Source organism: Leptodactylus fuscus, chromosome 3, assembly GCF_031893055.1.
Source record: "Leptodactylus fuscus isolate aLepFus1 chromosome 3, aLepFus1.hap2, whole genome shotgun sequence".
NCBI lineage: Eukaryota > Metazoa > Chordata > Amphibia > Anura > Leptodactylidae > Leptodactylus > Leptodactylus fuscus.
The window spans coordinates 238,650,911-238,667,581 of NC_134267.1; the positions used below are offsets into that span (position 1 = coordinate 238,650,911).

At 41.9% G+C, this 16,671-nt stretch overlaps 2 protein-coding genes across 2 annotated transcripts; both read left to right on the forward strand.

The window, feature by feature from the left end:
• The first annotated feature begins 5,953 nt into the window (after positions 1 to 5,953).
• On the forward strand, positions 5,954 to 6,877 carry LOC142198627 (olfactory receptor 2A5-like). Its single transcript, XM_075269657.1, has one exon. It carries the CDS (start codon positions 5,954 to 5,956, stop codon positions 6,875 to 6,877), a length of 924 nt encoding a protein of 307 aa, XP_075125758.1.
• Positions 6,878 to 15,453: 8,576 nt separating this feature from the next.
• Positions 15,454 to 16,398, forward strand: LOC142198628 (olfactory receptor 2D3-like). The gene is given in 1 exon segment (XM_075269658.1): positions 15,454 to 16,398. A coding segment is annotated over 1 exon segment (945 nt).
• Positions 16,399 to 16,671: the final 273 nt, after the last annotated feature.

Sequence of the window (16,671 nt, forward strand, 5' to 3'; positions counted from 1 at the left end):
AAGAAGAATCCAAAGATCACTGTGGCCAAACTTCAGAGATGCAGTAGGGAGAAAGTTCCACAATGTCATCTATCACTGCAGCCCTCTACCAGTTGGGACTTTATGGCAGAGTGGCCCGAAGGAAGCCTCTCCTCAGTGCAAGACATATGAAAGCCAAAAACACATGAAGGACTCCCAGACTATGAGAAATAAGATGATCTGGTCTGATGAGACAAATATATCCAGAGTCTTCCCCTGGACAAACACTGTAGGGGATTGTAGGGTTATAGGTTGGACTTGATGGACTGATGTTTTCATCCAACCTCATCTACAATGTAACTATGCAATATTGAACTTTTTGGTGTTAATTCTTAGCAGATTGTGTGGAGAAAAGCAGGCACTGCTCATCACCTGCCCAATACAATCCTAACAGTGAAACATGGTGGTGGCAGCATCATGCTATGGGGGTGTTTTTCAGCTGCAGGGACAGGACAACTAGTTGCAATTGAAGGAAAGATTAATTCAGCCAAGTACAGAGATATCCTGGAAGAAAACCTCTTCTAGCTGTCCACCTAGTTCACCATCCATCCTGATGGAACTGGAAAGGATATGCAAGGAAGAATGGCAGAGGATTCACAAATCCAGGTGTGAAAAACTTTCATGATTCCCAAGAAGACTCCTGACTAGAGATGAGCGAGTACTGTTCGGATCAGCCGATCCGAACAACACGCTCCATAGAAATGAATGGATGCACCTGGTACTTCCGCTTTGACGTCGGCCGGCCGCTTAACCCCCCGCGTGCCGGCTACATCCATTCATTTCTATGCGAGCATGCTGTTCGGATCGGCTGATCCGAACAGTACTCGCTCATCTCTACTCCTGACTGTACTAGCACAAAAGGAGAAAATACTCAATACTGAGCAAAGGCTTAGAATACTTATGACCATGTGATATTTTAGTTTAGATACATTTCCAAAAATATCTACATTTCTGCTTATTTATTTGTCAAGATGAGGCTGAGTGTCCATTAATGAGAATTAAAATGAACTTTTTTGGATTTTAGCAAACGGTTGCAATCAAACAAAGAATGAAAAATTTAAAGGGATCTGAATACTTTCCGTCCCCACTGTATCTTCTGTAGAATGTAAGTTGTTATGGGCAGGGTTCTCTCTCCTGCACAGTGTATGTTCTTATGGGAAAGGATCTCTCTTTTGTAAAGTGAAGCTGTTATCTCTCTATATTATAAAAATGAATTTCTGTCTGTTCTCTATTGCAAACCAAACGACTGGACCGATCTTCACCACATTTGGTACATAGATACTTCAGGTATCCGGGGAGGTTTAAGACAAGACTCCAACTCGCTCGGATGTACTGTTGCTGAGATACAGCATTTCAAACACAATGCCCCCCCCCCCCTTAGCCCTTGCAAACCTGCAAGTCTTTCACTCATATTCCAACTGCAATACACATGGTCACTCCACATGCACAATACAACACTGATATCCAAACTGAGATGCACGCATCAGAGGATTAGATACACAGATCAGCACACAGTATCACACACCAGAGGATTAGATACACGCATCTGCACACAGTCACACACACCAGAGGATTAAATACGTGCTTCTGTACACAGTTCCACACACCAGAGGATTAGATACGCGCGTCTAAACACAGTTCCACACGCCGTAGGATTAGATACGTGCCTCTTCAATACCACACAGGGGGATTAGATACATGTGTCTGCACACAGTACCACAAGCCAGAGAATTAGATACGTGTCTCAGCACACAGTACCACACCAGGGAGGATTAGATACGCACGTCTGCATACAGTACCACATGCCAGAAGATTACATACACGACACAGTTCCACACACCAGAGCCATAGGACAGCCATAGGATTAGATACATGCGTCTGCACACTGTACCACACGCCGTAGGATTAGATACGCGCCTCTTTACACAATACAAAACAAAAGAGACACCGAGCACACTATATAGTGTAGAATGTCTGATAAATTTTGTTGGAAATAACTAGAAGATGTAATTTAAAAGGACCAAATGGCCTCTCACCTGATGAGGTTGTGACAATCGCTCACAACTACGTTTGGGGTTTACCGTCAGGTGGAGGAGGCAGCACGTCTGATGGACACTGGCCAAGGCCGGGGAAGATAGCGTTTTCAATTAAATGGAAAGACGGCGCTCTCAGGTCACAACAGGATTTTATTAAATAAGACAATGATGCACAACGCTAAAAAATTGCTGCGTTTCGGGCACACCTGCCCTTTCTCAAGTGTGTAACTTCACAAAAGCTCGGTCAGTCCAGAAGATGTATACATATTGTATGCCCTACAGGGGCATGAAAAATAATCCTCTGGCTACTTAGTGATTAAAAAAAATCACTACACAGCGGGGATTCTAACAATTAAAGCGTTCAATTGTTAGATTCCATGCTGTATAGTGAATAGGATTGTTTTTAAAATCCGATCTCCGATTAATAAAAAAATCCCATTGATTTGCATTGGGATCGGATTTGAGATCGAGATCGGGTTCGAATGAAAAATGATCGGAAATTATTTTAAAATCGATCCTGAAAAGTCAAGATCGGCTCAACCCCAGTCCTTATAAGCAGGTATAGATTGTAAGCCCTTAGGACCAGGACTTATCTTCTCTAGATTTCTAGCTCTTATAGGCATAGACCTTCTAAGATAAATTCTTATTGCCAATTGGCTCAGAGATTAGGATTTAAAAAGTGAATGCTGAAGAAGGACCGGGTAAGACATATCCTAATATTATCACATGATATCTTTGATATGATTTAAAAGCGAAACCAAAGCATTGCCGGATACTACAAGATACGACATCTGAAGAATTTATTTCTTACATTCCATCTTTTATTATTTTCTTACATTCTAAGACTGTACAGAAATAAATACAATGTATTTCCAATCCAGCAATATGTTTTGTACTGTATAAGGAGTTATCTCAGCTCATCATTCCTTTATCCACCAAAGGGAATTTATCCTCTTGGAATATTTTGCGCATTTATTTTTGGTTCTCCTTTATCTCAATTACAATTTGTGCAATTGAGAATTCCCAAGGGTTAGACACATGGTTTTTCTTATTTTGCAAAATTCCCAGAGGTAAACGAATACTGTGTATAAATTGTTTGCAAAATAAACGAGTCTTGATACAATCTTACGAAGAAAATGTGCTTGTGATGTTGAAATATTCCTATTCACGGATAATGGTAAGTGTCTGAGCTACAAAGACGGTCCGGGTCTCTGTCTATCCAAAAAAGAGGTGAAGGGTGTTTGTAAAATTTTAATGAGAATTAAGAAGAATATGACAGTATAGGAAACAAATACACAAGCAATATCAAAGACATGGACGGATTCAGGTACAAGGGTCAATAGTACAATACACACAGGGGATGTGACTTATAAAACAATAGGATAAAAAGCAGCGTTGTCCGAAAATTGTTGCATAATATAATTCTAGTATACGATTTATACTGATTCTATCAAATGAGATTGTCCAGGCTGATCCAGGCGTTCCATCTTTTTGTATATCCATGGTGCTTATGGTCATGTAAAGCTTCATCCTTTAGTACATATGTATGAATTACATGCTTAACCCCTTAATGACGCAGGGTAGTTTGCATGTTTGGGGACTATTTTCATATTTTCCCTTCCCATCTTCCATAACTTTTATGTTTTTCCATTGACATAGCTACACACGTGGACAAAATTGTCGGACGCCCTCGTTTCATGAAAGAAAACCCCACAATGGTCACAGAAATAACTGGAATCTGACAAAAGTAACAATACAAATTCTATAAAAATGAACAAACTAAAGTCAGACTTTGCCTTTCGCTTCAACAGAATTTTTTTTTTTTTAATAAAACTTATGAAACAGGCCTAGACAGAAATGACGGTTCCCGTAACTTAATATTTTGTTGCAGAACCTTTTGAGGCGATTGCTGTGATCAGACGATTCCTGTAACTGTCAATGTGACTTCTGCACCTCTCAGCAGGGATTTGGGCCCCTCCTCATGAGCAAACTGCTCCAGTTGTCTCGGGTGTGAAGGGGCCTTTAACAGACGCCATGTTTCAGCTCCTTCCAATAGGATTTAGGTGCGGGCTCATAGAAGGCCACTTCTGAATAGTCCAATGTTCTCCTCTTAGCCGTTCATGGGTGTGTTTACCTGTGTGTTTTGGATTATTATCCTGTTACAAGACCCAGGACCTGCGGCTGAGACCAAGCTTTCTGACACTGGGCAGCACATTTCTCTCTAGAATCCCTTGAGATTTCATTGTACCCTGCACAGATTCAAGACACCCTGTGCCTGATACAGCAAAGCAGCCCCAGAACATAACAGAGCCTCCTCCATGTGTCACAGTAGGGACAGTGTTCTTTTAAGGATAGGCTTCATTGTTCCATCTGTGAACATAGAGCTGATGTGCCTTACCAAAAAGTATGATTTTTGTCTCATCTGTCCATAGGAGATTCTCCCAGAAGCTTTGTGGCTTGTGAACTAATTTTATTTATTATTACTTTTGTCAGATTCAAGTTATCTCAGTGACCATTGTGGGTTTTTCTTTCATTACATGAGGAGGATCAACAATTGTGTCCACGTGTGTCTGTGCCAGCTTATTCTTTGCATGATGAGATGCACTTTCGTTTGGCACCATTTTGGTGTACATATATTGTTTTGATTAGCTCAAGTCTTATGTGTCTTGCTAAGGAGTTCCAGAGTATGGGGGGATGCACAGGAGAAATCTTGGAGACGGTTGTGTGAGGAGCAGATGAGAGCAGAGCGGAGTAGGAGGTCATTGGAGGATCTGAGGTTACGTGTGGGAAGGTAGCGGGAGATTAGGTTAAAGATATAGTAAAGGGACAGGTTGTGGATGGCTTTGTGTGTTAGCGTTAGTAACTTGAACTCTATTCCCTGGGCAATGGGTAACCAGTGGAGGGATTGGCAGAGGGAAGTGGCCAATGAAGGTCGGGGGGTGAGGTGTATTAAGCGAGCAGCACAGTTTAAGGTGGACTGGAGGAGGGCAAGAGTATTCACCAGGAGGCCATGGGGAAGGGTGTTACAGTAATCTAAGCAGGAGATTATGAGGGAATGGACTATTATGTTTGCAGTTTTAGGGGTGAGGAAGGAGCAGATTAGATAGATGGATATCCATGTGTCTTATGTTCTTAATCCCCAATATCCCCAATATCTCCTTTGAGATGAAGCTTCTCACTACTCCACTGCCTCCTGCTTGCAAGACCTGACTGGAAAACTCTATCACAAGCACAAAGCAGGGGAGAAAGGATAAAACAGCATCACATAGGTAAACTACTGTAAGATTCTATGGAATTATTGCTTCAAAGTTGGTCCTCTGGTACCATTTATTCCTAGACATTTTAGGCCAAGAAAAAAAGCTAAAGAAGGATACATCTATAGATACTAGGTGGAAGTGTTGGACTGAGGTGCCACTGGCCTACCTGATAACAGGCTTCTGGGGGTCTTCACTCTCCTACCATCTCTTGGAAATAAATAATAGAACCCTTCAAATTTGGTTTGCTGGACCATTATTGTGTTAGGGCCTGGACCTATCAGATGATCTTCTGGTACTCTGGTGGGCCAGCCCAACACTAGCAAGATGGTATACGTCTGGTCCAGTAGTGCCATCCTCTAGAGTCCAGCTATATAGTAGATAATTTATTAAATAATAATAATAACACATAAAATAATTCTCAGAATTCTAAAACAAAAACAAGTCACAAAATAATAGGAATGATTTCTGTTGGGTTGGACTAAACTCCTAACTGATTCAGGTAGAATGTAACAAATTACTTGGTTTGTTATACAGTATGTGATGCCATCTTGCTTTCATGGAGGAATCTTCATCAATCAATAATCTGATAACTTTGATATCATTTCATTATTCCTAACTACTAACCTTATTTTCCAAGACATCATGAAGAACAAGACACTTGCGACTGAATTTATCTTGTTGGGCTTCTCCAAGGACTTCAGTATCAACGTGACCCTGTTTGTGTTGTTTTTCCTGATTTACGTGATGACCATCCTTTTAAATGGTCTTATAATTAACATTGTAGTCCTCAACCCTCAGCTGCACACCCCCATGTATTACTTCATCAGTAAGCTATCCTTTATAGACCTATGCAATTCATCTTCTGCTGTACCCAAAATGTTGATGGACCTACTGTCGACTCGACGGACAATATCCTTGATGGCTTGTCTCACCCAAGTCAACATACTGTTACTAATAGGGTCCACGGAGTGTCTACTTCTAGTCCTAATGGCCTATGACCGATGCTTGGCTATATGTCTACCCCTCCACTACCCGGTTCTGATGAGGTGGAGCATGTGCCATAGACTTACTGCCCTGATTTGGGTATTCAGTTTTCTGGCCATCGTGCTCCCATTGTTACTGATGCCCGTAACCTTATGCTACCCTAACCAGATCAATCACTTCATGTGCGAATCTCTTGCCGTGTTAAAATTGTCATGTGACAGAAATTACATGAAGGAGCGCGTAATCTTCTTACTGAGCTTCATTACTATTCTCATCCCCTTTTCCTTTATTATAATGTCTTACACTTGTATCATCCTCTCGGTATTAAAGATTAAGGCAGCGGGAAGAGCCAAGGCTTTCTCCACTTGTACCTCCCATGTGACTGTTGTAGCCCTCTACTTTGGGACAGGCATGGTCACCTATCTTGGGCCATCACCAGAGAAATCTTCAAACTATGGGAAATATGCCTCCATTTTCTATATCATTATTGCTCCATTTCTAAATCCACTTATTTACAGTCTGAACAATGGGGAGGTGAAGAAAACCTTCAAAAAGTTATTAAAATGTGTAATTTCCAAGTAACTTTTTTGGGTATGGAAGGTCCACTAATGGTAAGAGTTGCATCTCCTACCAGAGGGAGCAAAGATGTGGCAGGAGATGTGGTTGGGAGAGTAGGTGAACCATTTCCTTACATCAATTCATGATCCCTGAAACATCTTCTTAACAACTTTATAGAAGGATTATATGATCATCACGGTCAACCACCCACTCTCTAGGCCAAGTCCCATCACTTTTATTCTTCTAGTAAGAGAAGTGGACATAAAGGGGTTGCCCAGGATAAATTTAATGTAAGCTAAACAAGCATCTAGATTTATCTAGACCACCCCAGATGCATTTTATGATTTTTCGGTAACATTACAGGAAACTTCTGGTTTCCTTTACATAGTTGATAAGGTTAGATGAAGACATCAGTCCATCAAGTCCAACCTATAACCCTACAGTTTTGATACAGGGTAAGGCATACAGAATATTTCCTAACTCACTCAACCCACCCCAACCCATCATACTTACCTGTCTTCTGGTCTGGACCTTCTGGGCACGGGATGTCACATTTTCTGGATTTGCACAATAAAGCGGGAATTCTGGCATGTGCAGTAGAGTGAGCGGCCAGCATATGATGCACATGGTTACACACACTTCTACAGTGCCTAGAAGGTCTGGAATGAAAGACATGTAAGTATTATAAGATAAGATAATCCTTTAATAGTCCCACAGTGGGGAAATTTCAGCATGTTACAGCAGCATAGTAATACAGATACAGGATAATACACAGTAATATATTACAGACGTAGACACACATATGCTGAGAAGAGAAGATATAGTAGGAGTCCATAGCAGCTAAGGAACAGAAGAAGAAAGAAGGAGGACATTCATAATCATAATCATTAGTTCTCTGTGCGATCTGCACAGAGAAGATGTGTGATCTTCACTTGGTCTGATGTAGATTATACAGCCTGATCGCTGTTGGAAGGAAGGACTTGCAATAGCTCCTTCTCACACTTTGGATGAAGCAGACGGTCACTTACAGTGCTGCCAAGTCCCATCAAGGTCTCATACATGGGGTGGGATTTGTTCTTCCACATGGAGCTCACCACAGACAGTGTCCCTTTGTCACCCACCACCTATACTGGATCCAGGGGGCTCCCCAGGACAGAGCTGGCCCTCCTGATCAGCCTGTCAAGTCTATTTATGTCCCTGGTTGATATACTGCTCCCCCAGCAGGCCACACCGAAAAAGATGGCTGAAGCAACCACAGAGTTGAAAAAGGCCCTAAGAAATGGCTCCTGGACTCCAAAGGCCCTCAGCCTCCTGAGCAGGTAGGGTGGGGTGGAGGGTTGAGTTAGTTAGGAGCCGCTAGTAGTTGGCGGGTTAGCTAGGGAAACGGAGGGAGTGTGAGTGAGAAAGGGAGAGGGATGTGTTGTCAGTCAGCTCTGAGTTAAGCCCAAGGCATGAAAAAATACAGAAGATTCCAGGAAACCCACTAATCTCTCAAAACATTGCTAAAGGTCTTTGGATTCACTTATTAACCTATTAATAGCACAAACAAATCTTTTTTTTAGAAATACATAAAAATATTTTTAAGGGTTCTAGGAGACTTGGAATAGGTCTTCAATGTCAAATGTGTGTGGATTCAACTTGGAACCAGTTAGTTCAATATTTTTGGTTGTGCCAGATATTGAGCACATCTAGGACATCATGTCTCACTCCATCCACCAACGTCACGTTGCAGCACAGACTGTCCAGGAGTTGGCAGATGGTTTACTCCATGTCTGGGAGGAGATCCCTCAGGCGACTATCTGCAACCATATCAGGAGCATGCCCAGGCATTGTATGGAGGTCCTACAGGAACGTGAAGGCCACACACACTACTGAGCCTCATACTGACATGTTTTAAGGACATTGCCTCAAAGTTGGATCAGCCTGTCGTGGGTTTTTCCACTTTAATTTTGGGGGTGACTCCAAATCCAGGTCTCCATTAATTAATACATTTGATTTCCATTGAAGATTTTTGTTTGATTTTCTTGTCATCACATTCAACTTTGTACAGAATAAAGTATTCAATGAGAAGATTTCATTCATTCAAGCACTTGATGCTTATGAACTGTTGGAGGAAGAGAGAAGAAGTTGACAAATATCTTATCTGTGTTCCATAGAAGGGAGACGTGGGCGTCACTGACAAGATGTGCCACACGCAGGTGCCCAAATCTGTGCACTGTATCTTGTGAATACATTTGAAATTAGACAGGGGTGTCAACATGTACAGTCAAGACTATATGTACCATAAAATCCTACTAATATTATACATGTGAAGGTTTCTGTGTTTGGATGTTTGGATGTTTGTTAGTCAATCACACAAAAACGTCTGAACGGATTTGAATGAAATTCGGCACATAGATAGATTGTAACCTGGATTAACACATAGGCAATTTTTTTATCCCGGTAAATGACATGGCTTAACCACTGTTATGAATTTATGTTCACATACTATATTACACTGTTCCTGCAGCAGCCTTATCTTAGGTCCCAGGTCTATTATCTCTCTGTGTAAACACTCAGCTAATCCTCAGGGATTCTGTACAAATACTGTATTTGCATATTATCTGATCTGCTCCAGGCAGTGCTGACACACTAGATGGGAAAACACCTTTAATCCAAATTGGCAGTTTGCTAAGGATTAGAGGATTAGATACACATGTCTGCACATAGTACCATCACCAGAAGATTAGATACGCACGTTTACACACAGCACCACAAGGGGGAGGATTAGATCCGCACATCTGCACACAGTACCACACACCAGAGGATTAGAAACGCACGTCTGCACACGTTACCACACGCCAGGGGATTGGATACATGCGTCTTCACACAATACCACACACTGGAGGATTAGATACATGCCTCTGCATACAGTTCCACACGCCAGAGGATTAGATAAACACCTCCCCACACAATACCACATACCGGAGGATTAGATATGCACCACTGCACACAATACTACACAGTTGAGGATTAGATACGCGTGTCTGCACACTGTACCACACAGGGCAAGATTAAATACATGCCTTTGCACACAATACCACACGCCGGAGAATTACATACGCATCTCAGCACACAGTACCACACGCCAGAGGATTAGATACACACGTCTGCATACAATACCACATGCTGTAAGATTAAATACGCGCATCTGCACACAGTACCACATGCCGTAAGATTAGATACGCGCATTGTTAATATTGAGTCCCGCAGGGTTCACTGTCTGCACACAGCGCCACCTGCAGGTCAATCTAACCCTCGCCCTCGGCCTCATGTGGTGAGGTGTCTGGAGTGCAAGTCCAGCTTTCGGCCTGCTGAGCATGCTCAGACCTATTGGAGCCGCTCACAGGCTAAGTGCCATTTCTCACCCACTGGGCATGAGCGGTGAGGTCACTACCACCGCCCCTACTGGGCGGGGACTTCCCGATGCTCACACTTTGAATCAGAATCTCTGAAGTTTGTTAAAAGACAGTAGTTCAGGGCTAGGCTCCAGGATCCAGGCAGGGGTTCAGACTAGGCCTGTAGTTAGTACCCTGTAATTCCTGAACTGTCAGCTCTATACCAGGGTTAGGAGCAGTAGACACTGTTGCAGCCCATAGAGTTGCAGCAGGCTTGGGCTCTCAGATAGCCTCTTCACTGTCAAACTTCCTTTCCTCTCCTGGCTGTTGCAGGAACATTTTTACTTGCTGACCTGGGGTGACTGTTAACCCTTGGCAGCCTTGCTGTTTCAGCTGTACTGTTGCACCTGTCCAGTGAGGTTAACTGGCAGGGCTTTCTTGTAGCGTGTTCACATTAAGTATTGCGTCACTTATCTGTCAGTGCAGCTTAACTGGTAGAGGACTATTCAGACATACAGCAGCCCACCATTGGGCCTGTGGACCTCGCTGCAGTGTCTTGCAGACTAGAGGTTCTATTGTTTAAAATTATTATTTTTAAAAATATACACAGAACCATAACACGCGTCTGCACACAGTTTCACTTGCCGGAGGATTAGATATGCGCCTCTTCACACAATACCACACGGGGGATGATTAGATACGTGCATCTGAACAAAGTACCACACGCCGGAGGATTAGATACGTGCATCTGCACACAGTACCACCCACCGGAGGATTAGATACATGTCACTGCACACAATACCAAATGGGGGAGGATTAGATATGTGTCTCTACACAGAGTACCACATGCCGGAGGATTAGATACGCATGTCTTCAGACAGTTCCACACTCCAGAAGATTCGATACATGCATTTACACACAATACTACATGGGAGAGGATTAGATACGCGCATCTGCACACAGTTGCCCACGCCAGAGGATTAGATACATGCGTTTACACACTGTACTACATGGGAGAGGATTAGATACATGCCTCTGCACACAGTACCACAAGCCGTAGGATTAGATATGTGCCTCAGCACACAGTGCCAAACGCTGGAGGATTAGATAGACAGCTTTGCAGAGAGTACCACACATTAGAGTTTTACTTCAGGTTTCCATAGCAACCCAGCCATTTTTCTCCACTGCTTTATGTCAGCTTTAAAAAAACAAGGGGCTGTGGATGACACTGTTACACAATATCACATACACACAGCTTTACTCCAGGTATCCATAACAACTGATCACAGGTTTTTCACTGATATCCAAACTGAGATACACATGATCACATGGACGCTTATGGATATACACACAAACAACATACAAAATACACCAGTACAAAATTGAACAATTCTTATGGAGCCACTACACTAACAAAAAATGTAATATACCCGTGCGAAGCCGGGTCCTCCCTCTAGTAATATATAAATATAACTCAGGATCTCATGATGCATGTCATAAAAAGAAAATGTGAAATCAATGATGGATTTGCAGTTTTTTTTTTCCATTTTCATTTTTCAAAAAAAAAAAAAGTTAATAAAAGTTAAGTGAATCCATTTTATGTTCCCTAAAATCTTGACAATAAAATTCATTCCACAAACACAAGCCCTCATAAAAAAATAGTTACGGAATGTGTAGTGAAGAAATCAGGTTCTGAAGGACTAAAATAGCCGAATCCTCAAGGGTTTAACACACCAAAAACAATATAATTCCCTAATATCTGGCTCTCATTATATTGTCTATGTGAGATCGGTGCGATGGAGACTCTGGAGAGTTCTGATAAAGGTTTATATACATGCTGCGCTGCCGTACACAGGACTGAAGGAATGAGCAGACGCTGAGACTTTGTGTTGTGTTTTATAGTTTTTTAAGCTTGTAGGATTTTTTGTTTCCAGTTATTTATCAGTTTAAGTTTCTAGTTTGTTGTCATGTTTTATTATACGGATTGGGAAGGTGAGTCCAATTATTTATGTAGATTGTATTTCATAAATTTTAATAAAGTTTTTCAAGAATTCTTGTGAATGCGTTCAGTCTAACATGAATTCAATGAGTTTCCACCTGTAGCCCAGATCCATAGTGGCATTTTTTATGCTGTTTTTATAGCAAAAGTCAGGACTGGATCTGAAACAGAGGCAAAGTATTGGAATTCATGTGATTAGCAGATCTTATGGGGAGTGTATGGAGCTGAAATGACCATAAAAGAATCAGAACAATTGGAAGTGGGTGCTCCTACGAGCCTGGCATCACCATGTGGCTACTAATATATAAAACAATGGCCCTATAAGTTGCGCCAGCCATAAAGTAACTCCCATGTGTTAAGCTGCCCCAGGCAGGTCATGTCTCAGTATGATGTTGCCAGTTCCATGCCCATCTCTCCTCGCTATATCCTCTGTTCCACCAGGTTCCTCTTACTGTTTTCTGTGTATTTCTTTCAGTCTTCCTCTTGATTCCTTCCCATATAACTGCCTATGATCTCTCCAATGCATTCAGATCCCATTCTCCTTACTGTGCTTCCCTTTTGCTTCCAGTCCCAGTGTCTTCACCTTTCCTCTTCCTGGTAGTGGAGGGCTCATGTTCCTCTTGGTCAGCTGCCTTCTTCTCTGACTGCCCACTAATTGAGAAGTTGACAAGGAGCTGGACCAGCTGGAATTGCTCCCCGCTGCTCACCAGCTGACTACTGGGCGCACTGGTAGAATGGAATAGTGCTGGGTAAGGAGGTCAAGCCTGATATGGCACAAGTAGAATCGGTCTGGTAGGTCTCATTGCTTGTCCAAGCCTGCAGGTTACGTTGAGCTACACTCAATACTTATGGACATGTGATCTGGCTCTTAGTGTTGACTGCTAGTGATGGTTTTTATCCAGATAGTTCCATGATTTAGTAATATTGTGACATGCCTTGTGTTACTAGGTGGAGAGACTCATGGAAGAGGCCCATGGGTCACACCGGCTTCCAAGCTACTGGTTGAAAAAGACAAGTACGTATTGTGTAGAGAGTTGACCATTGAAGATTGTCCGCAACCATGTAAAATGCCAAACTATTATTTTGTCAAATATCCTGGAGGTTTTATCTCTAGTGGCCACTAAAAGTACACAAAGAATGTTCCAAAATAAAAACTGTCTATACCTAATAGATAACTAAAACACAACATATTTTTCCCTTTAAAAACCTACACAATGCCCCCTTGTATCATGCACTTGGGTCTAGTTAGCCAACCAAGTCAACCCCCATTCAACCCTTTATACTAAAGTTCTAGATACTTCCTCTCTTAGTAAATTGTCCCAATGAGAACGAACACTGCTGAGTATGGTAGCTCATCTGTACCAAAAACTGGCAGCAAATGTCCTGGACAATTGTCCAACACATTGATTGTCACGGTGAAGTCATTAGTGTGGGTAAGAATTAGGAACTGAAACGAGTCAGCCAGGACGCTCTTGTTATAATTTTTGTATGTTTTTAAATGGTATCACAATAAACATTGGATTTTAGTTAAGATCCTGGCTGCTGGATTTCGTCTTCAAGAAAATTATCGTAGGTAAGATGCCAGTCTATAAGGAATGGAAGTGATGGTGGTGAGGAGCAGGAATGGTGGATCAAGAAAAAATACATAGAGTGAGTAAATATAAAAAATGTTTTCACTTGGAAACTGTTCAACTCCTCCTCTATGTGCCGCAATGTACCGAGTCTCAGTTACTAACGTAATGATAATTTGCTTTGTGATTAGATGGCCATTATGGGTCTGACCGGTGACTCTCTGATCATTATCTGTTATTGGGATGGCCCATATATGGATGTATTTATGCTTTATGACTGTGTTCAATCATCTAGGATTGGATTATCTTTCCGCAGTTCTCCACTATGACTGGTAAAGGGTGGCCCAAACAAATGTTGGGGTGATCTTTTCTCTGAATCTCCAAGGTCAATGATGTGATGCATATGGAAAGTTCACCGCTTCTATGAATGACTCGTATGGCAAAATCTTAAAGATCTGGAATTATTTGATGGAGTTTCAGACTGCAGCAGAGTACTCTAAGACTTATCTCTCTCAGGTATGATGTTTAACCCCACCATAAATTGGCTATTCTTGCACGGGATAGCTTTCTCCACTGGATACACCCTTCCCTTTTTTCCTTATCTCGTTCCAACCCCCTTGTAACTTATCATTAGAGATGAGTGAGTAATATTCGATCAAGTAGGTATTCGATGGTATTTGAAATACTCGTACTCTATCGAATACTACTCGATATTCGAATGGAAAAATTTGATGCAGAACCAGCGTTGACTGGCCGAATGCTATACAGTCGGCCAATCAACGCTGGTTCTTCTCCTACCTTTAGAAGTCTTCTCCGTGCAGCCTCCCCGCGGCATCTTCCGACTCTGAATTCACTCTGCCAGGCATCGGACCTGGGCAGAGCCGACTGCGTATGCCCGCGCTACAAGAAAATGGCCGCTTTGACTGTAAGCGGCCATTTTCTTGTAGTGTGGACATGCGCAGTCGGCTCTGCCCAGGCCCAATGCCTGGCAGAGTGAATTCTGAGCCGGAAGATGCCACAGGGACACTGCGCGGAGAAGACTTCTCGGAGGATCCAGCCCGACCCTCACTCGTGGACTTGGTAAGTTCAATTTGATCGAATGTTGCCTACCCCTGAAACGAGCATTTTCCCCCCATAGACTATAATAGGGTTCGATATCCGATTCGAGTAGTCGAATATTGAGGGGCTACTGGAAACGAATATTGAATATCGAACATTTTACTGTTCGCTCATCTCTATTTATTACCATATTATTGTCCCTTTAGTAGAAAACAGGCTCTAAAGTTATCCCTAGCAAGGCTATAACTAAGCAATGCTAGGGAGAGAGTGTCCTGTACACATTGGGGCAGATTTACTATTAATGTCTAAGTTTTGGACTAGACAGTCCTAAACTGCACCAGGTTTATCAACAGTAAAGGTCACTTGAAACATCTCTAGTTCTATGTTACATACTGTAGAACAACCTCTGTAGGGTGCTTGTATGTTCTCCCCATGTTTGCGTCCTTCCCATCCCAATCTCCCAAAGAACTGCTTTATTTTATTTTGCTTTAGTATTTTATTTTTAAGTTTTCGTGGATTAGCCTGGCTTATGGTGCGGAGAATGAACCCTGTCTATTACTCTCACACTGTTTTTTGTAGATTCCGTAGACAAATATGGGCAACAGGACATTGGCCACTGAACTTATTCTCTTGGGATTTTCCAATAACTTGAAGACAAATATGTGTTTATTTCCTATATTTTTCTTCATCTATTTGTTCTCGGTATTTGGAAATTGTCTTATCATATGTGTCATTATAGTGAACCCCTCCTTACACACTCCAATGTACTTCTTCCTCTGCAATTTATCCTTTGTAGACTTGTGTTACTCCTCATCGGCGATACCTAAGCTCCTTGTAGACCTCTTATCTACTGATCGGACAATATCAGTTCTTGGTTGTCTCATACAGTTGAAAATATTGTTATTCATAGGAGCCACTGAATGCCAACTTCTTGCCGTCATGGCCTTTGATCGATACGTAGCCATCTGCCGCCCCTTCCGATACCCAGTTTTTATGAGGTGGAGCGTTTGTTGCTATCTAGCTGGCTTCGTTTGGATATTCAGCTTCATAGATATAATCATTCCATCCTTTGTAATGCCCATAACTGTGTGTTACCCCAACAAGATTAACCATTTCATGTGTGAGGTCCTATCGGTGCTGAGGTTGTCATGTCACGACACCTCTCTTCAAGAGACCTCCATTTTTAGTGTTGGTTTTATTGCTCTTCTTCTCCCCTTTTCATTGATTATTGTGTCATATGTTTGTATTATCTCTACTGTATTGAAGATCCGTTCATCTGGAAAGTCTAGAGCGTTTTCCACTTGTACGTCTCACATTACTGTGGTGGTCACGTACTTTGGGACAGCCATGGTCACATATTTAAGGCCATCATCCAAGGAATCTTTCACCCAAGATAAATACATATCTATTTTTTATGTCATGATATCTCCAATGTTGAACCCTGTCATTTACAGTCTGAACAACAGAGAAGTCAAGAAAGTGCTTGCAAAATTGCTATAAAAATTAAAGTTGTTACAACCAAATGTTGTGGTTGGATAACGAAAAAATAAATTGTTACAAAGTTTTTCACATGTATTTTATTATTGCTAAAGATATACATATGTCTACCATAAGGTACCTCCGTTGGGCTATTTATGAATCCCCTTAAAGGGGGATTCCTAGCTATGCTGCTAGCTAATGTAAATTTTGAAGATTCCTAAATACATTGCTTTAGAAATGCTGCTTTGTTTGCCTGCTACGTGAAATTATTCCTCCCCTTGTTTATACAGCAAAGCACCCGGCCTGTATGTGAAACCAGGTTGGATGACATAA